Below are 19,403 nucleotides of genomic sequence, written 5' to 3' on the forward strand. Positions count from 1 at the left end.
TATATATATATTTTTTTTTTATTTAAATTTTTTGCCCTTTTTTATTTCCAAATTAAGGTTCTTTATTGTCATTCGCATCACATGTGGTACATGAGGTGGAACGAAATTGTGTACCCAAGGTCCAAGTTACACCAAGAATAGCAAAACAAAAATAAAAAAGTATAAAAAGAAACAGTAGAGCATGTAAGATATACACTAAACACTAATGCAAAAATAATACAGTATATTAAACAGCAGCCTGAACATATATGAACCTGAACATGTGTGTGTGTGTGTATATATATATATATTGATATTGATATTGTTGATTATATATATATATATTATATATATATATATATATATATATATATATACATACATATATACACATATATATATATCTATATATATATAGATATATATATACACACGCACGCACGCACACACGCACGCACACACACACACACACACACACACACCAGTATATAGCGGCTAGAGAAGGTGGGCCTGTCATCGGAAGATCGCCGGTTCAAGCCCCGGTACCAACATCAAAAATGTGGGTGGGGTAGGTGAAGCACCCACACCTGTCCCCACCCTCATTCGCCCCACGCTGGGCCCATGAGCAAGGCCATATGCTCCCCAAACAGGTCTCTCTCTTGAAAATGAGTTCTCGAGTCTCAATGAGACTACTTGTATAAATAAAGGGTAAATGAAAATAGAAACAAACAAAAAAAAAAATATATATATATATGTATACACACTTACATACACGGCTGGCATACACATCCCAGTAACCAAATAATTACCTGGTTGTCTCCTGGACAGACATGATAAATGTGATGCTCATCTGCTCACAGACTCATGTTCGTGCTGCTGTTCTGTTCAGCGTATTGTTTTTATGCTGCTAGTGCTTAGTGTATATTTAGTTGATGTTTTTCTTAGTTCATATCTTAGATCTTATTACTGTTTTTCTTTTACATTTTTTTTTGTTGGATGTAACTGGGACCCAGTGCACATAATCTCGTTCCCCCACATATACCACATGAGGTGGAACGACAATAAGAACCTCTGACAAGTACCGATACTGACCTGATACATACCTTGTATGCACCTGGTAACATGGCTTGATCAAAAGTATTTTATAGAGGTTTAGTGTTTGAACGGTGAGAAAAAGTTAACCTTTTCAGACTGTGTGGACAAATTATATTTGGGGGAGGGGAGCTAAAATAAACTTTATCATAATTTATTACTTTACAATATCTAAAGAATCTGAAAAAGAAAAATAACTAGGCAAACATAACAAAAAATATGGAGCTTGTTCTTTAGCCTGCAGGCAGAACAAACAAGAAAACATTTAATTTACTGGTTACAACAGCTCCCATAGGCTCTGAAATATACAGGTTAAAAGCAGAGTTGAGGAGTGATTAAGAGACTAAATCAAATGTTCGTTTTGAGAATGAGAACAGACAAGCCACCAGTTCACATTAAGACACAAGTCCATGCAAAACAATTTAATGCTTTCAATATTTATCAAACACGATTTGTTGGAAAGTAACCAAGACGACAACATATTATGTTCAAACATTCAGTAAACTGTCCATTGGAAAAAGACACTTGTGAGTCAATTGTTCACAGCTTGATCTGTAAGAAATGTCAGACTTGAGTGTAGAAAATCTCGATGGTTAAGCACCTTCAGGTTTGTATCCAGGTAAATAAGGTAAAGCTGTAAAGTGTGACGTAATACTGTCAAAAAGCCAGGTTCACTTTGCAACATACAGTAAAGCCATCAGGCACTTGTGCTTTCTGTGTGCTGATGAAACTTCTGTTGCTGCCATTTACAGTTACTCCACTAGAGGGCGCCCTCACAAATACAGAAATCACCTGATATTTTTTACACAGATCTGATAACTAGGAGTCATAGCACCACAAAATAGCACAAATACAACAGACGAGAGCATGAAAACAGTTAGAAAGTATGTATACAGTTACAGTAGAGTGGCACATGAGCTACGTCACAGTCGTTAAGTCAACAATATGTCCACGGTTGATTATTAGTCACAGCTGAAACTCTTAGGGCAGTAGGCAAACATCGTGCAGTTTTCAGTTTCTGTCCAGCTCAGTTTCATCCAAATTCTCTCTCAGTCTCTTTAGTTTCCAGTGTTGTAGCAGGAACTTCAGCAGGTTAGCACCCAGAGTTGGGCTCAGACAGGAAAACACTGGGCTCAGCTTGCCTTCGGTGTCACACTTTAAGCCGTTGGGTCGTATTGATTTTCGTTGTTGCCCCATAATTGTTTAGAAGCAGCTGGTTGTGCAAGAGGACAGAGCAGAAGTGGATCCTTACTTAGCCAAGGCAAACATCTGAGTCTGTTTATCCACATCAAGTTCAGCAACCACACAACGAAACTAAAAGAAGGAACCCAGGACACTTTCCTTTCCTGTAAGACAAAGTGGTGGTTTTGACACTCGTTTTCCAACGGAGAAGGCACAGGATGAGAATGTACTGAAGCGGTCTTGTGAAGAAGATGAACACCAGAGATTGAGGATGCTCCAACTGAAGGTTCGTCCCAAAGTCACTCCTGGCTGACTCGCCTTTTCTCCAGCGTCATTTTGAGCTCCTCGTTGAGCGCTGTGGAGAAACAGAACAACAGAGCTGAAATCGCAGCGGCAGAAACAGCGGGCGCCACCATTGCACTTACTTTGCGAGAGAGGTGAAGGAGACAGGACGAGACGTTTCATGGGGTTGGTGGGCGACGCCGGCACAGGCGAGGAGGTCCGGCTGCGACGGTCCGAGACTGGGGACCTGGACAGGGGGCTACTGCACCAACGATCTGCATGAGAATGAAAGCTGTGATTACTCCTGCTGTCTGCTGCAGCCTGCGCGCTGCTTTACTCACGGAGATGAACCTTGTTTTGGAGGCAGAGCAGGAGCCTTAGGGAGGGGGCTGGTGGGCGCAGTGTGAAGAATCCTCTCTCCATTTTCATCATTAGCAGAAACATACGCTGATAAAATCAAATTTTGATCAGTTCATTCTAATAAGCCAAGTAAAAAAGACACAAAGTTGTATTTCTTGTTGCTCCTCACTGATATTTTCCTCGTACGGCTCCTCCAGCAGGAAAGGCTGCAGAGTCCCTGCTGTCCTCTCTACCAAGGCATCGATGACCTCATGTAGCGTGGCACAGGGAATCTGGAGGAGGAAATGACCTTTCACGGTTCACTCTGTTTTCTTTCTTTTTTTTGAAAGTATAAACAAAATGTATAAATTTGGAAAGCTCTGGTTAAAATATGTGAAGCCAGAGCTACATTTGAATGATGCATCTTCAGAAATGGCAGCAGCTTTTAAAATTTGGGACATCAAATATTTGATTTTCAAGTCAGCTGACCCTTAGCTATGACGTTACTGATTTAAATATTTCTAAATACTTCATTTTACAACCCAAAGCCATATGGCAGGTTAAAGCTCTATCGTGCAAAGAAGAGCCATATGTAAAAACCACCCAGAAACGCTGTGGTCTCCTCTGGTCCAAAGCTCATTTAAAATAGACTAAGGCAGAGTAGAAAACTATTTTGTGTTCAGATAAATTGAAAATTGAACTTCTTTTTGAAAACCACATTCGTCATACTAAAGAGAAGAGAGACCATCCAGCCTTTTATCAGTGCTCAGTTCAAAAGCCTGCCTCTCTGATGGTATGGGGGTGCATTAGTGTCTATGGTATGGGCAGCTTACACCAATAGAAAGGCACCGTCAATGCAGAACAGAACATACAGCTTTTAGAAAATGCTTCTGTCCAGACATCTCTTTCAGAGAAAGCCTTGCATATTTCAGCAAGACCATGCCAAACAGCATACTCCATCCTTTACAACAGCGTGGCTTCGTAGTAGAAGAATCTGGGTGCTGAACTGGCCTCCAAATGGTTTTTTTTTTTGTTTGGACTGAATGAATTCTCATGTCCATGTCCACTGAACTGCAGTCCATACCTCTCATCAGCTGAACACATAGGATACCTCGTGAAGCAAAAACAAAAAAAATCTGTCAAAGAAGACCCAGAACTGTTGAACTAGAATCCTACGTCAGACAAGAATGGGACAAGATTCCCCACCAAAAAGTCCAGCAGCTGCTCTTCTCAGTTCCTACATGTTTACAGACTGTTGTCCACAGACTAAAAACATGCATGTTAGGCTGATTGGTAAATTGTCCCTAGGTGTGAGAGTCCAGGGTGTCCCCCGCCTCTCGCACAGGGACTGCTGGATATGGGCACCAGCGACCCAGAAAGGAAGAAGCAGGTAAAGATAATGAATGGATGGATGCTTCATCATGCTAAACACGAGACCATGCCCAGCTATTTGGAATGTACCATTTTGACATTTAATTCAAATTTCCTGTTTTTTTTTTTTTTTTGTTAATATTACAATTTCTTAGTTGCATATACTTTGTATTTACTACGTTCCACTGTGAATAAAATGTAAGTTTATGAGATTTGCTCTTTTGGAAACAGTGTTGTATGTAAACACAAATTCTATTTTACCAACCAGCAACTCCTAAAGTCAGTGTCATATTAATTCACCATATATTAGAATTTGTAAATGAGTTTTTACAGTTTTATGATCAAAAACACTATCGGTTCCAACCTGGGCCTTATTTTATCTTGCTTTTAAAAAATATATATACAATATTGACAGGCTTGAAAACCTTTGAAAGCAATAATGTATTTTTAAAGGTAGTCCCAGAACTCCAAGAACAGCTTTGTCTCGGAAAAAGAAAAAGGTGCAAGACTTCCTCTGATTGTAGGCTGGTTGTTGACATCCTGATAAAAACACTTGCTGCAGGGTGAAATGACCAGACGTGAGTGTGGCACGACAAACCGGCAGCAGTCTCAGAATCTCAGTCCTCTAAAAGTGGTAAAGCAGAACTCAACCTTTTGTTGCTTCATTTTGAAAAAGCACCAATGCTCGACACACTGCATTCCAACTGTGTGACGCTTCTCTGCTCCTTCCAGAGCAAATGACTTTTAGGGTCACTGATGTGTAGCCTGTTGTCTTCATGAAATGACTCATCTCTTAAGTGACTCCGGAGTGAGACTTCTCCAGCGAGATTTCAAACCGATGGTCTCTGTAGCGCTGCTCAAACCTTTGAGTTTGTCAGTTGCAACTACAAACGTTGGTTACGTACTGTAACCCCAGATTCTATGAATATAGGCGTAGCCCTTTAAGGCTGTCGCTGATGGGTTTATCCCGTTATGCGCAAGCATCGTACTGAAAAAAAATTAGTCCACGCCCACCTGCTGTGTGGGCCCCACCCGATCCGTATAAATTACGTTAAGAGCGGGTAATCTGCTCCCAAATAGCTTATTCTTTTCTTCAGCTATTCAGGAGCCAGTGAGGCCCGACGCTTAAAGGGCTACGCCTATATTCATAGAATCTGGGGTTACAGTACGTAACCAACGTTCTATGTCATATAGGCTTCGCCCTTTAAGGCTGTCGCTGATGGGTTAAGGGCGAAGCGGATGTGGTCCTCGCCTCACTGGGTCCATTCGAACCCAGTAAGAAGCGGAAGCTTGCCCAAAAAACGTCTTGCCACTCAGTTCCCCATGTGCATAATTACGCATCGCGTAATTGTGTGCCATGCACAGACGCATGTTGTGCAACTATGCGTTCTGACAGCATGAATGCCCCGGAAAAACTTCAACGGGGAAGATATTGAAAAGAGGAGGGGGGGGGGGGGCATGAAGCAACTGATTCATGATTGAACAGTATAAACAGATTAATATCAATGAACTGATTATTGAACAAATGAACTGATTGGTAACAATAGTCATGAACTGATTAGTGACAATAGAACCGAATCACAGATACAACTTGTGGCTGATAACAACATCTCACACTGTAATGCATGCAGACAGATGTGAGCTTAAAAAGAGTTCCATGAGAACAACAATATTCATTCTGTTAGAGCACTAAGGACAGAATGTGTCATGGAACGAGCCGTTACATCACGTAGGTAAAAGCGAATAAATGAGCAGGGTGATGACCATGCAGCCGCAGTGCAAATGTCCTGCATTGACATACCATTATGCAGAGCAGTCGAAGATGCGATACCCCTGGTTGAGTGTGCTTTGAGGTTGACAGGAGGCTCTAGATCTGATGCTCTGTAGGCTTCAGAAATGGCCTCACACAGCCAGTGTGACAAACGCTGGGTGGATAACGGGCGGCCTGCGGATGCATCTCTATAATGCACAAACAAATGTTGAGTTTGACGCATTGCAGCTGTGCGCGCTATGTAACACGATAACGCCCGCACCGGACAGAGAAGATGAAAAGATGCTTCTTCTTCTGATCTGTGGGGGGGAGGGAAGAATCCCTCCAACGATATCTGTCTCGATTTAAAAGAGCTCGTGATGCTTTTAGGCATAAAGGCTGGGTTTGGTCTTAAATCAGCTGAACTACCGTCAGCCTGGATTCTGAGACATGACGGAGCGGCAGAGAGGGCAGATAAATCACTCACCCTCTTGGCGGATGTTAAAGCCAGCAGCAGGGCTGTTTTAAGAGACAGGAATTTAAGCGAAACTTGATCCAGAGGCTCAAAAGGAGCTTTGATCAGGGCTCGCAGGACCAGCGTTAAATCCCACTGTGGAACGAGTGGGCGTGAAACCGGTCTATGTCTTTGTACACCTTTTAAAAACCGCTTCATCAGCGGGTGGTTAAAAGCTGTTCTGTCCCCGAACCCTTCGTGGCAGGAAGAGATGGCTGCAGCGTACGTTTTAATCGTGCTGAACGCCAACTTCCTATCCATCAGCTGTTGAAGAAAGGACAGCACGCCACCTAATGGACATGAGGTGGCCTCCAGACCTTTCTCTGTACACCAGCGCTGAAAAGCCGTCCACTTTGATGTGTACAGGGCTGTGGTAGATGCAGCACGTGAATCTTGAATTGTGCGCACTACCTCCTGAGGGAGACCCATCCTCTCTAAGCGGGACCGCTCAGCGGCCAGACCCACAGGTGCTGGCCTATTTCCGGGTAACTCCTGATCGCTCCTCCTGCTTGAAGGAGAGCATCTTCCCTCCATGGCAGTTTCCACGGGCGACCTGACAACAGACGCTGCAGGACCGGGAACCATGGTGCGTTCACGCGCTCGGGAGCTACCAGGAGAGCTGTCAGTCCCTCCTCCTGAACTCGGTTCAGGAACCGTAAAATCAGAGGAGGAGGAGGGAACGCGTACAGAAGCGTTTTGGGCCACGGGCTGTGGGCAAATGCATCCACCCCCAGCGGTGGATCGTCTCGAGGGCTCAGGGAAAACCATAACTGGCACTGAGCGTTCTCTCGCGTCGCAAACAGGTCCACAGCTGCTTTGCCAAACTTCTGCCACGTCTGAAACATCAGGTCTGGATGGAGGGTCCAGTCCGCGTGACGTGGACCGCCCCTGGACATCACGTCTGCTCCTCTGTTCAGAACGCCGGGTATGTAAACCGCTCTGATGGAAAGCAGATTTTGGTGAGCCCAACACAGTAGCTTCCGTGCAATGTGTAACATCTGGGCTGAACGCACACCCCCCTGGCGGTTTATGTACGCAGCAGTCACCATGTTGTCTGTGTGAATCAACACGTGTTGATTCTGTAGCACGGGAGCAAAATGCTGAATCACATTCAGCACTGTGCGACACTCCAAAACATTGATGTGGGCTGATGTGCGGTGGGGCCACAGCGCCCCTACTGCTTGAGATAGGCATGTCCCCCCCCAACCTGACAGAGACGCGTCCGTGAAGACTGACACGTGTGTCGAGGGTTTGCTGACGGGGACTCCCTCTGACAGAGCCAGGGTGTTTCCCCAGTGTCGGAGGTCTGCTCTCACGGAGGGAGGGACAGTGATCATCCGTCTCTTTTGTTTTACTGGATCCACACGCAGGCGCGTAAACCACCTCTGGAGGCGCCTCATGTGTAACAAACCCAGCGGGACCACTGTGTGAGCTGATGACATCATTCCCAACAGCTTCATGACGGAGACAGCTGTTACCACTTTGCCAGGTCTTACGTGGCGTAATTGGTTTTTTAGAGTGTCGATTCTTGTTTGTGATAAGCGAGCCGTCATGGTAATTGAATTTAATTCCACTCCCAGATAAACAATTGTCTGGGCCGGGAAAATCGAGCTTTTCTTCCAATTTATGGCGAAGCCCAGATTTAGCAGGTGTGATGCCAACACCTGAGCCTGTATCAATGCTTCCTGTCTGGAGTGAGACAGGAGCAGCAGGTCGTCCAGGTAAAACAAAACTCTCATCCCTGCTCTGTGCAGTGGATGCAGGGCTGTCTCCACACACTTTGAGAACGTGCGAGGTGCGAGGGAGTACCCGAAAGGCAGCCTGTTGTACTGGTACTTCATCCCTTGAAAGGCGAAACGCAGAAATTTTCTGTGTTTTGGGATGATTGGTATGTGAAAATAAGCATCTTTCAGATCGATGGAAACAAACCAGTCGTTTTTCTGGATGTTGTCCAACAGCTGTCTGTTCGTCAACATGTGAAAAGGTCTGTTCATGATCGCTTTGTTGAAAGCTGACAGATCCAGAATCGGTCTCATCCCTCCGGTCTTTTTGGGGACCAGGAAGTAGCGTGAGTAAAACCCTGTGTTTTCCTCCTCGTTGGGAACTCTTGAGATTACACCTTTTATCAGAAGCTCCTGGACTTCTGCATTTAAGGCTGAGACTTGGTCTGGTGAGGACAGGACCGTCTCTATAACTCCTCCGAACGGAGGGGGTCGGGTTGCAAACTGCAGCGTGTAACCCTTGCATAACACTCTGTCCATCCATCTGTCCGGTGAGCATGTTTTTAACCACTCTGCGTGACGTTCGTGGAGTGGACGTGCGTTTAAATGATGTGCCGTGTTTTGAACGGATGTCATCCAAACCTCCGCCTCGACCGCCGTCATGCGTCGCGGAAATGTTTTCCGCGTGACCCAAGGCGAGGCTTTCTCGAAAGGGCTGTTCTGCGCGCGCCCGTGCGCTGTGACTGGATCGCGGACCAACCTTCATGTCCGGGCGGGGCGGTGTGCGCTGAGGCGAGGCGTGTGTCAGCTGGTGACGTCCAGAGGCTGCACGTTTAACGTCGCTGTGCGAACGTTGAGAGGTGGAGGGCGTGACGTCATCAACGCCGTGCTGTCGAAGTGAAGGTTGTGAACTTCGCGGGAGCGCACGTTTTCTCTGGAGGGACGCGCGCCGCTCTCGCTGAGGGCGGGGCCCGTCGTTGGATTCATTCAGCTGTCTCACGCTTATGCCGCCGTGAGCTGCTGGTCGCAGAGGCGCGATGGATGACGGCTGTTCGCGTTTATTCAGGAAAAACGTGTGTTGTTTTTGCTGAGAGCGGGGACCTCCACCGGACCCGGCCTGCGGTCCCACATTTATCCCGATGTGAGCCGGTGAGCGCCGGGCAGCTGTGCGTGCATCATCGGCACAGTGCCGTTTGGATGGACGGTGCTTGTCTCGCTCGGGTGCGCGTTTAACACCGTTTGAGTGGTGATCGTGCGGTTCTGTTTGACAACAAGATATTTCGCTTACCGTGGTGTCACGTGAGCGTCTGGGCATGTGAAGGAGCGGCGGTGGGTTTAAAAAACCTTTATTTAAGGACACCGGCTCTCTCTGTGTGGAGGATGTGTGTGTAGCGGCTGTGAGCTCATCCGAACTTACAGACTGGCTAAAAACAGGCATTCTGATTTTTGAAAAATCATTTATTTCACTTCCTGTTTCGTTCATACACACATCCCCCGCAGACCGTCATTTCTTAAACCTTCTCCCTCGTGAGCTCTGCGGTTTGTTTGACCCGAGCGCCGTCTGCAGGCGATCTCTGGGGAAGCGCTGAAGTGCAGGCTGCCGGGCTGAGGAGGGGTGGTCTCTGGCGGGCGGGGCTGGTGGTGGAGCTGGGCGAGACGAAGCTGCTGCTGCCGTGGAGCGTCGGTGCTTCTGCCTCTGCTCTCGACGATCCTTCCAGCGAGCTGGGGGACGGGATGAGCCGCGCGGCTTGATGAGATGACGTACCGCTTCCGACATCTCCTCCGACTGCTTGGAATTCGCCAGCATGGTCTTCAAGCTGCTTCCGAACAGCGCGTCCGATGAGATGGGGCCCTCCATGAGGTCCTTGTGCAGCTTTTCCGGCAGCAATGGGGAGTGACGGAGCCAGATGGAGCGTTGGATTACCGTCATCCATGAAGCAATCCTCGACAGGCAAACCGTGGAAGCGGCGCACATGTTGAGGACGGCGTCTGCCGATTTACACAGGGAGCTCTTCGTCTCCTCCGGCAGGTCTGAGGCCTCCAGCCTCTTTGACATGCTAAATGCTAACAGCGCCACGTTGTTGTTAGCCGCGGCCGCCTGAAAAGCACACTGGTGGGCTCTGTTGGAGAGCGCGGTCGCCACCTGGTCGTGTTTCCCCGGAGGGACGGGACGCTTCTCCAGCCTGGACATCTTCGCTCCGAAGGCTTCCGCGAGGCTTGGCTCAAGGGGGGGTACCGAGGGAAAGCCCCGCTCGGTGAACCCCTCCACTCTGGTGATGGGGGCGTAAGTGGAGACGGGCGCCCTTAACCTACCAGGACCGGCTGCGGCCTCGTTCCAGTACGCTGTCACCGCAGGAAAACGAGGCCAAATGGGATCAGGACGGCGAGCCGGCGTGGAGCCAAACCTTCCCGCAAGATCATCCGATCTGAGCGGGGGGGGTGAGGGGACGGAGAGCCCCTTAACGCTAGCAGCTTCCCGGATAATGGCGGGCAGCTCCGAGAGGAGCGCGCCCACGGCAGGGAGCGATGTGGTCGCTGAGGCGGGAAACCCCGGGGGAGTCGAGCATCCGCTCGGCCTCCCTCTTTCCAACACTGCGCTCCCCGGGAGGGAACGAGCGTCGGGGCTGCTGCTAGCGTCACCGGTCCCAGAGGAATCATCCGATTCACTCCGAGAGCCGGCGTCGAAGAAATCCATGGCGTCGTCCAGCGAACAGTCTCCCGCCACGGACAGGCAGTCCTCGATGGTAGCCTTAAACAAGGCTGCTCTCCTCTGCCTTTCCTCCGGTGGAAGCTCGTCACAGAGGCGGCAGGAGGAAGCGCGAGCGACGTGGCGGGGACCCAGGCATCCCTCGCAGGTGTCGTGCCGGTCGAAGCTAAGCAAGTAGCCGGTCTTGCACGAGGGACACAAACGGATGGTGCTGGAGCTGGACATCTCGACGAAAAAGGTCAGTTTATTCTTGTTTATTATGCTTGCTGAAGAAAAACTGGGAGCAGATTACCCGCTCTTAACGTAATTTATACGGATCGGGTGGGGCCCACACAGCAGGTGGGCGTGGACTAATTTTTTTTCAGTACGATGCTTGCGCATAACGGGATAAACCCATCAGCGACAGCCTTAAAGGGCGAAGCCTATATGACATAGAACATTGTGACTTTGCTACAAGGATGATTTTTTTTTTTTTGCCTATCTGGAATTAACATCCAGTAGGTCCCAGGTTAAAAAAGTTTGCATAGTTTATATAAGGTGTGCATGGAAGCCCATTTCCGTCATGAAAGAAAAAATAAAAGCCCAACAGGAAGTCATAATTTCAAGTTTTAAAGTCGTAATTACGAGTTTTAAAGTCATAATTATGAGAATAAAGTCATAATTTCGAATTTTAAAGTCATAATTTAAACTTTTCTAATTTAATATTTAAGTTTGTCCCTTGCTGGACACAGTGACTCTAGTCTACAGGGATGCAACTTCCTGTCAGACACCGGTAGTTTCAGTGTTGCCAGGTGTACGAAAATTATCGTATTTGTACGGCAACTTTGCCCTCTGTACGATCAATAATCCCAAAAAAGGCCAAATATACGATAATTTGATCATTCCATGAATGTGTGGTTGTAATCAGTTGTCATCAGCCTCTCCCAACTGTCTGTCAGAATTTTTTTGTGAACCCTGAAGGCATCTGTGTCTGCAAACAGATGCACGATTGGCTGGAAATTCCATCCAATCGTGCTTTTCTAAATGTGACCTACGAGTGACGTGTATGCGTTTGCCTCAGAACAACGGCCATGATTGGCTGAATAGTCCGCTGCGCCCACCCCACGAGTGAGGAAAAAAGAAAAGAAGAAGAAGCAGAGCTGGTCTGGAAGTGGACCTATCACTACTATAGTGCATCAATAGATTTGTTATTTTGGTTATGACGGGTGTACGCTAATTTCCCTCAAAATACGATCATTTTATGTCTCTAGTACGATAATCCTACATTTCTCAGCTGGCAACACTGGGTAGTTTTCCTGCATAGCACATGGATTCATTCATTCAATGTATGTCCCTCTGCCTTCATACATCAATCCTTTTAAATAAAAGTATGTAATGTATACATCTTTTCATCGCCACTTTATATAACATTTAGTATCGAAGCCCATTTCTGCTATGAAATAAAAGCCCAACAGGAAGTCATAATTGAGTTTTAAAATCCTAATTACGAGAATAAAATTCATAATTATGACTTTCAAACTCATAATTATGACTTTTATTCTCGTAATTTTGACTTTAAAACTCATAATTATGACTTTTATTCTCGTAACTATGACTTTAAAACTCATAATTATGACTTTTATTCTCGTAACTGTGACTTTAAAACTCATAATTATGACTTTTATTCTTGCAATTATGACTTTAAAACTCATAATTATGACTTTTATTCTTGCAATTATGACTTTAAAACTCATAATTATTACTTTTATTCTCATAAGTATGACTTTAAAACTCATGACTTTTATTCTCATAATTATGACTTTAAAAGTCGAAATTATGACTTCCTGTTGGGCTTTTATTTTTTCTTTCATGGCGGAAATGGGCTTCCAAAGGTGCGTCAAACCAGGCGGAGTAACAAACGAGGCATTTGAAGCAGTTTAGGCGAGCATTTCCATGGGGACAAGAGAATTCATTAAAATGTGTAGGTTGAATCTGTTCACTTACAGGATTTTCCACATCAATGACATAACCACCCTGGTCCCTCTGAGTGACTCGGTAATGTCTGAACACGGACCTGGAGTCAAAAGAAGAAGAAAAAAGCTGCTGTTCACGGTGGCGTGTTGTTGAGGACGTTCGCCTCTTAGACATCCAAAAGTTCAGCAGGTGTTTACCCGTTGAGGTCCTGTCGCGTTGTGACGGCCAGCGAGCATCCGTCTCTGCCTGGACGCAGGAGCATGTTACCACAGTCTGGGTGTCTCTCCAGGAGGACTTCAGCCTCGGTGCGGGACACCGGACGAAAACACCTGCGAGTTGAAAACAATCCATTCACAAAAAAAAAAAAAGCGTTCATGCAGAAGACACGATAAAAAGTGACACTGTGTCTCGTCAGGACTCACGCTGGGATCTCTCCCACTAAAGGAACAGAGAGGGGCGACGGAGGAGCTCGGCCCGGATTGCGAGCTCTCCGTCTGGACCTCTCTTTGTCCACCACCTCCTTCAACATCTGCAGCTGTCCGGGCAGCAGGGTGAGACAGGACGGCACGTTCAGCTGCGAACAGAGGACACTTGCTTTACAGCTCAACAACAACAAAAATGCAGCCAGATGTGTGAAAGGTTGATGCTTACGTCTATAACGGAGTAGAGGAAACCTTTCCAGAGCTCTCTGGACTCCAAGTTGGGCGCCTGGAAATAATACACACGTTAAATCCCAAAAAATTCTCATTCAGATATTTGAACCGAGAGGCGTACCGTGAGTTTGGTTTCTCCGTCCTTCATGCGGAGGATGAGCCGCGCAGCCTCCAGGTTCTTGTCGCGGCTGCTGTCGTCCTTAAGGGACACAAACCCACCGAGGTCCAGCTTCTCCACATACTGGTGCACAACACACACGTTCCAGCGTCAGCACAAACGCACGGCACACGCAAGAAGGCTCGCGGCGTGAAACTTACATGAACGTCCTTGGCGTTGTTGAAGAAATATAAGGAGTTGCCACACAGACAGGTCCACAGCCGCCTGGAAACCTGTCACACAGAGAAGAACAAAGATGCTGCTTTGTCCACATGATGGATATCACCCCCACACAGCTCCTGTCCCAGGAGGATGGTGGTAAGTGAGCCTCAGCTGGTAGCTGAAGCTCTGAGATCCCTGCACCTGAGCCGGTCTCACATTACAAGTCTGTGCATGAAGAGAGCCTGATACGAGTGATGGGTGGGTCTGAACTGGAGGGGGTCTCTTCTAGAACCTCAACAATCTAATGGAACCAAAAGACAAATGTTCATTTCTCTTACTCACACTTGTATTTAGAGATTTAAAAGATGAAGCTGTCTGAAGAGGATCACCTCTGAATGTGTCATGCAGGCGTTCTGACAGGGACATGAACGCGTCTACCTATCGTGCACGCGGCGTGCACGCCTGACAGACATGCACGATCAGTGGGCAAAAGGCTGCACGCGCTGCCTTTCATAACAAAACCTCCAGCAGCCAGAGGTTTCCGCCTCGCCCATTCCAGCGCAACAAGGAAGTTGACAGTTGTTTGGGAATGGAGGCTCCGCCGGGTGTCCGCGCGCTAGACCAGCAGCACGCACGCGCGCGCGCCGCGGTGAAAACCCACCTTTTCTTTCGGTCCTCGCTTCTCCAGGTAGCCTTCGTAGTAGCAGGGCGGGAGCTTCGCCCGCGGGCTCACCGAGCCGCAGCGCTGCCTGGCGGGGACGGCCGCCATGAGTGTCGCAGCCCGGGCACCGAGCAGGACAAAGGGGCGCAGAGATCCGGGGACTGACACGCCTTCTCCCGATGAGATAAGCGCCGTGGCGGTCATCCAACAGCTGCTGGATGCAGCCGGGGGTGGGGGGGTCCTGCAGAGGGAGGGGGCTGGCCACATGACAACATGGTTAGGTAGATGCTGGGATACCCCCATAGGAGATAATCCCCATTCCATTTCTAAATTCATGCAGATTTGAACTGGAGAGATTACACTTTCTGTTTCATACAGTGTGAATACTGGAGTTTGCACAAACTGATTTGGTTAAAGCCATAAGAAGCAGAACACTAGCTAAAAGCTAACAAGAGCAAAGCAGCTAAAATCTACAGCAAAATGTAAGCTAAAGATAAACGTAGGACTAGCTACAGTAGCTAAAAACAGCTTAAAGCAAATAAGTCATAAAATTAGAACATCATGGAAAAGTTGATTTATTTCAGTGATTCCATTCAAAAAGTGAAACTTGTATATTATATTCATTCATTACACAAAGACAGATATATTTCAAATGTTTGTTTCTTTTAATGTTGACTATTATAATTGACAACTAATGAAAACCCCCAAATTCATCATCTCAGAAAATTAGAACATTACTTTAGACCAATTGTAAAAAAAATGATTTTTAGAAATGTTGGCCACCTGAAAAGTATGAACATGAAAAGTATGAACATGAAAAGTATGAGCATGAAAAGTATGAGCATGTACAGCACTCAGTACTTAGTTGGGGCTCCTTTTGCCTGGATTACTGCAGCAATGCAGCGTGGCATGGAGTCGATCAGTCTGTGGCACTGCTCAGGTGTTATGAGAGCCCATTGCTCTGATAGTGGCCTTCAGCTCTTCTGAATTGTTGGGTCCGGTGTATCACATCTTCCTCTTCATAATACACCATAGATTTTCTATGGGGTTAAGGTCAGGTGAGTTTGTTGGCCAATTAAGAACAGGGATACCATGGTCTTAAACCAGGTACTGGTAGCTTTGGCACTGTGTGCAGGTGCCAAGTCCTGTTGGAAAATGAAATCTGCATCTCCATAAAGTTGGTCAGCAGCAAGAAGCATGAAGTGCTCTAAAACTTCCTGGTAGACAGCTGCACTGACCTTAACCTCAGAAAACACAGTGGACCAACACCAGCAGATGACATGGCACCCCAAATCCTCACTGACTGTGGAAACTTGACACTGGACCTCGAGCAACATGGATTCTGTGTCTCTCCTCTCTTCCTCCAGACTCTGGGACCTTGATTTCCAAAGGAAATGCAAAATTTACTTTCATCAGAGAACATAACTTTGGACCACTCCGCAGCAGTCCCAGGCGAGGTGCTTCTGACACGTCTCTTGTTCAAAGGTGGCTTGACACAAGGAATGCGACAGCTGAAACCCATGTCTTGCATACGTCTGTGCTTGGTGGTCCTTGAAGCACTGACTCCAGCTGCAGTCCACTCTTTGTGAATCTTCCCCAACATGTTGGAATGGGTTTGGTTGCACAATACTCTCCAGGATGTGGTTATCTCTGTTGCTTGTACACTTTTTTCTACCATATAATTTCCTTCCCTTCCACTCTCTATTAATGTGCTTGGACACAGAGCTCTGTGAACAGCCAGCCTCTTTAGCAATGATCTTTTGTGTCTTGCCCTCCTTGTACAAGGTGTCAGTGGTCGTCTTTTGGACAACTGTCAAGTCAGCAGTCTTCCCCATGATTGTGTAGCCCACAGAACTAGACTGAGAGACCATTTAAAGGCCTTTGCAAGCGTTTTGAGTTAATTAGCTGATTAGACTGTGGCACCAGGTGTCTTCAATATTGAACCTTTTCACAATATTCTAATATTCTGAGATGCTGAATTTGGGGTTTTCATTAGTTGTATCATCAACATTAAAATAAACATTTGAACTATATCGGTCTGTGTGTAATGAATGAAAACACACGTTTCACTTTTTGAATGGAATTACTGAAATAAATAAAGTTTTTTTTATGATCATATTTTATGACCAGCACATGTATAGGTGCAATTAAGCTACAGCAAATGTAGCAAGGGAGAGTGGTGGAGCAGTGGTTAGAGAAGGTGGGCCTGACTCAACCCTCATTTGCCCCATTTTAGGCCCTTGAGCAAGGCCCTTAACCCCCACTATCTGCTTCCCCGGGCATCCTAGATGGCAGGCCTCTGATCCACACGGACAGCTGTGGTAGCTCGATGTTCAGGAAGGGCATCTGGCATAAAAAACAATTACGAAGCCTTAGTGCAAGTTGGTTCACTGTGGCGACCCCTGAAGAAGAGAGCAGCCAAAAGATGAAGAAAACAAAAAAGCTAAATGTAGCTACAAATACAAGTTTTTGGCCAAAAGCAGTAAAAGACTAAAACAAAAAGGATAAAACTTTAGTAAAATGTAATACAATGTTAAAGGAACAAAATGATGAAGTTGAAAATTACAAAGGCTAGCCAAAAATGGCAAAATACTAGCTAAATGCCAAAATAATAAGTTTAGATAGAAACTAAAACAGCAAAACTCTAAAGCAGTAAAAGATTAGCTAAAAGCATGAGTTTAGCAAAGTCGCAAAAGGCTAGCTAAAACTAGAAGTCTCAAAAGGATAGCGTAAAGCATATATTGTCTTGCAAGCTAGATCAAGCTAAAAAAAAAAAAAGCAACACACTACCAGTAGTTGGATGCTTCAAGTAGTAAGTCTGGTTAAAAGCTTAAAAGTTTACTAGCTAAAACCAGTAAAAGTTTAGATAAAAGTAGCAAGTTTGGTGATAGCAGAAAGATAGCTACAACAGCCAAAGATAGTAGAATGGTAGCAAAGAAGTAAAAGCAGGACAAAACAAAAATAGAGCAAGTATGTTGAAGCTGCTTTTAACAAGGTTTCTTAAGGAATTGAAAGAATCTCAATGTATTGCTGTTATTTGTAAACAAAGCTAAATATTTTAAAAAGTATGTTACTTTAAAAAAGTCAGAGCACACGTCTCTAGATAACTGCAAAAACCGCATAGAAAAACATCAGGAAAACAGTGAATTCAGAGGGAAAAAAGAAAACTCACTATGGGATAAATTATTGAACATTTATTAGAGAAAATGATCAGCATCTATTGATATACAAGAAAACAATACACAAGATTATACTGCGCCTAGTATAGAGGTAATCCTTAGTTTGGAGATAATCCATGGTAATCCCACATTTAGTCTTCCCATAGCATCACAGTAACAAAAATGAGCAGAAGTCAAAAACATACAAAAAATAAAAAGTTCCATTTTCACGAAACGTTTCTAGTAAAACTGCATAATAAAACATCTTCAAGCCTGTTAATACTTAAATATTGTAAAGCTGAGACAGGATTTAAGAGTTTAATAAAAATGTTGCTGCTCCTCCAGCTGTGACAGCAGCAACTCAAACATTGATCTTAGCCCTTTGTTCCGCTACATCATTCGTCATCATTATTATCCAAGCTGCACGATGGCTGAGCTGCAGACCTTCTGCCTCTCTTTAACCGAGGGGTTTTGACTTAGTGTAATGAGGCATGTGAACCCACACCTGAACCAGTTATTACTCAGCACAGCAAGGGCCTGAAACACATCACCATGAGGTCCATATCTGGATAGGCAATGCAGATTTTATTCCAACGGATAGACTGAGCTTCAGAGGCTGCATGGGTTTGAGATGGGACAGATAATGAGGAAGGGGGTGTAGGGGTACAGGGGGCAGGTGGTAAATATAGACTGGTGGGGGAGGGCATAATCCACTGTTCTGTGCCCTACTCTGTTGAAAAGACTTGTCTGTTCCACTTGCAGTTTCAATAGAGACAGCAGAGATGAGCGGGGCAGCGGTGTAACAAGGAGATCATGACAAGAGGACACATTGGCATGTTAGTGTACAGCACAAACCCTGACAGCTCATAGTTAGCCTGTAAGAAGCGTAACTGGAACTGAAACCAGCGATTGTGGAAAATCCTTCCTTGCTATTTTTAAACTCTGTACACAATCACTGGGAGATAGCGTTCTGCTCAGTTGATGCCTGAAGACAGAGGCAGGTACAAGAATGCTAAGCACACATCACTGTGATTTCCATGCTCCATAGCAAAGCTATGCTTACCCAGCGATGAAGAAAACATCAAGAACACAAACGGATTAAAGCCCTGAAAACATAATGTGACACTGCCAGCAGCATCAGTGGAGCCTGAGAAAAAGGACAAATATAAAAAGAGAAACTGAAGAGACTGCTGGTGTTGATGTAAAGCTCGATATTTGGAGTAAACTGAGATCATTCCTCCCTTCAGTGTCAAGTATTTTACTTCAAGATGGACACCAGAGTGAACGAGACCCGTTTATTACAAAAACCTAATGTTCAGAAACTAAGACATCTCTTTGGCATTAGTGTTTAGAAACATAAATCAAGTGTTAAACCAATTGTAGAGGTTCACGTAACGACTGACGAATAAGGATAATTAGTGTAAATATGAAACATCTCGGCACTTAAGAATTCAGTTTCAAGGCTTTTTCACTTATGCTAAAATACCTGATGATGGCAAAAACTGTAATATAAGAGAAGTTAAGGCCAGGCTAGATATAACTTAAACCTACAATAAGCCACCCATCACAGATTTATCCAAAAATATATGGCAGTACCACAGAAACAGAAGCATACCACCAGATGGCAATGGAGGATAGTTTTAAATTCTACAAATGGCAGAGACTATAGCCTGGAGGCACAACAGCTAAAACAAACAAAAAAAAAAAAAAACACGCCTTGGT

General features: G+C 45.6%; 1 protein-coding gene across 1 annotated transcript; it reads right to left on the reverse strand.

The window, feature by feature from the left end:
* Positions 1–2,552: 2,552 nt before the first annotated feature.
* stap2a (signal transducing adaptor family member 2a) lies at positions 2,553–14,631 on the reverse strand. Its single transcript, XM_037681728.1, has 11 exons — positions 14,524–14,631; positions 13,862–13,933; positions 13,665–13,784; positions 13,542–13,598; positions 13,313–13,464; positions 13,088–13,219; positions 12,921–12,990; positions 3,065–3,167; positions 2,887–2,982; positions 2,679–2,810; positions 2,553–2,608 (listed from the first exon to the last, which is right to left on the reverse strand). Exons 1-11 carry the CDS (start codon positions 14,629–14,631, stop codon positions 2,553–2,555), a joined length of 1,098 nt encoding a protein of 365 aa, XP_037537656.1.
* Between the last annotated feature and the right edge of the window lie 4,772 nt (positions 14,632–19,403).

Source organism: Nematolebias whitei, chromosome 9 (genome assembly GCF_014905685.2).
Source record: "Nematolebias whitei isolate Nwh7 chromosome 9, NemWhi1, whole genome shotgun sequence".
Taxonomy (NCBI): Eukaryota; Metazoa; Chordata; class Actinopteri; order Cyprinodontiformes; family Rivulidae; genus Nematolebias; species Nematolebias whitei.

Bases quoted from the DNA above. Each gene is read 5' to 3' on its own strand.
- stap2a (XM_037681728.1), bottom strand. From the start codon at position 14,631: ATGGCGGCCGTCCCCGCCAGGCAGCGCTGCGGCTCGGTGAGCCCGCGG. The intron at 13,934-14,523 runs GTGGGTTTTCAC...TCTGTGTGACAG, and splicing joins AGCGAGGACCGAAAGAAAAG to GTTTCCAGGCGGCTGTGGAC. The intron at 13,599-13,664 runs GTACGCCTCTCG...TATTATTTCCAG, and splicing joins ACGGAGAAACCAAACTCACG to GCGCCCAACTTGGAGTCCAG.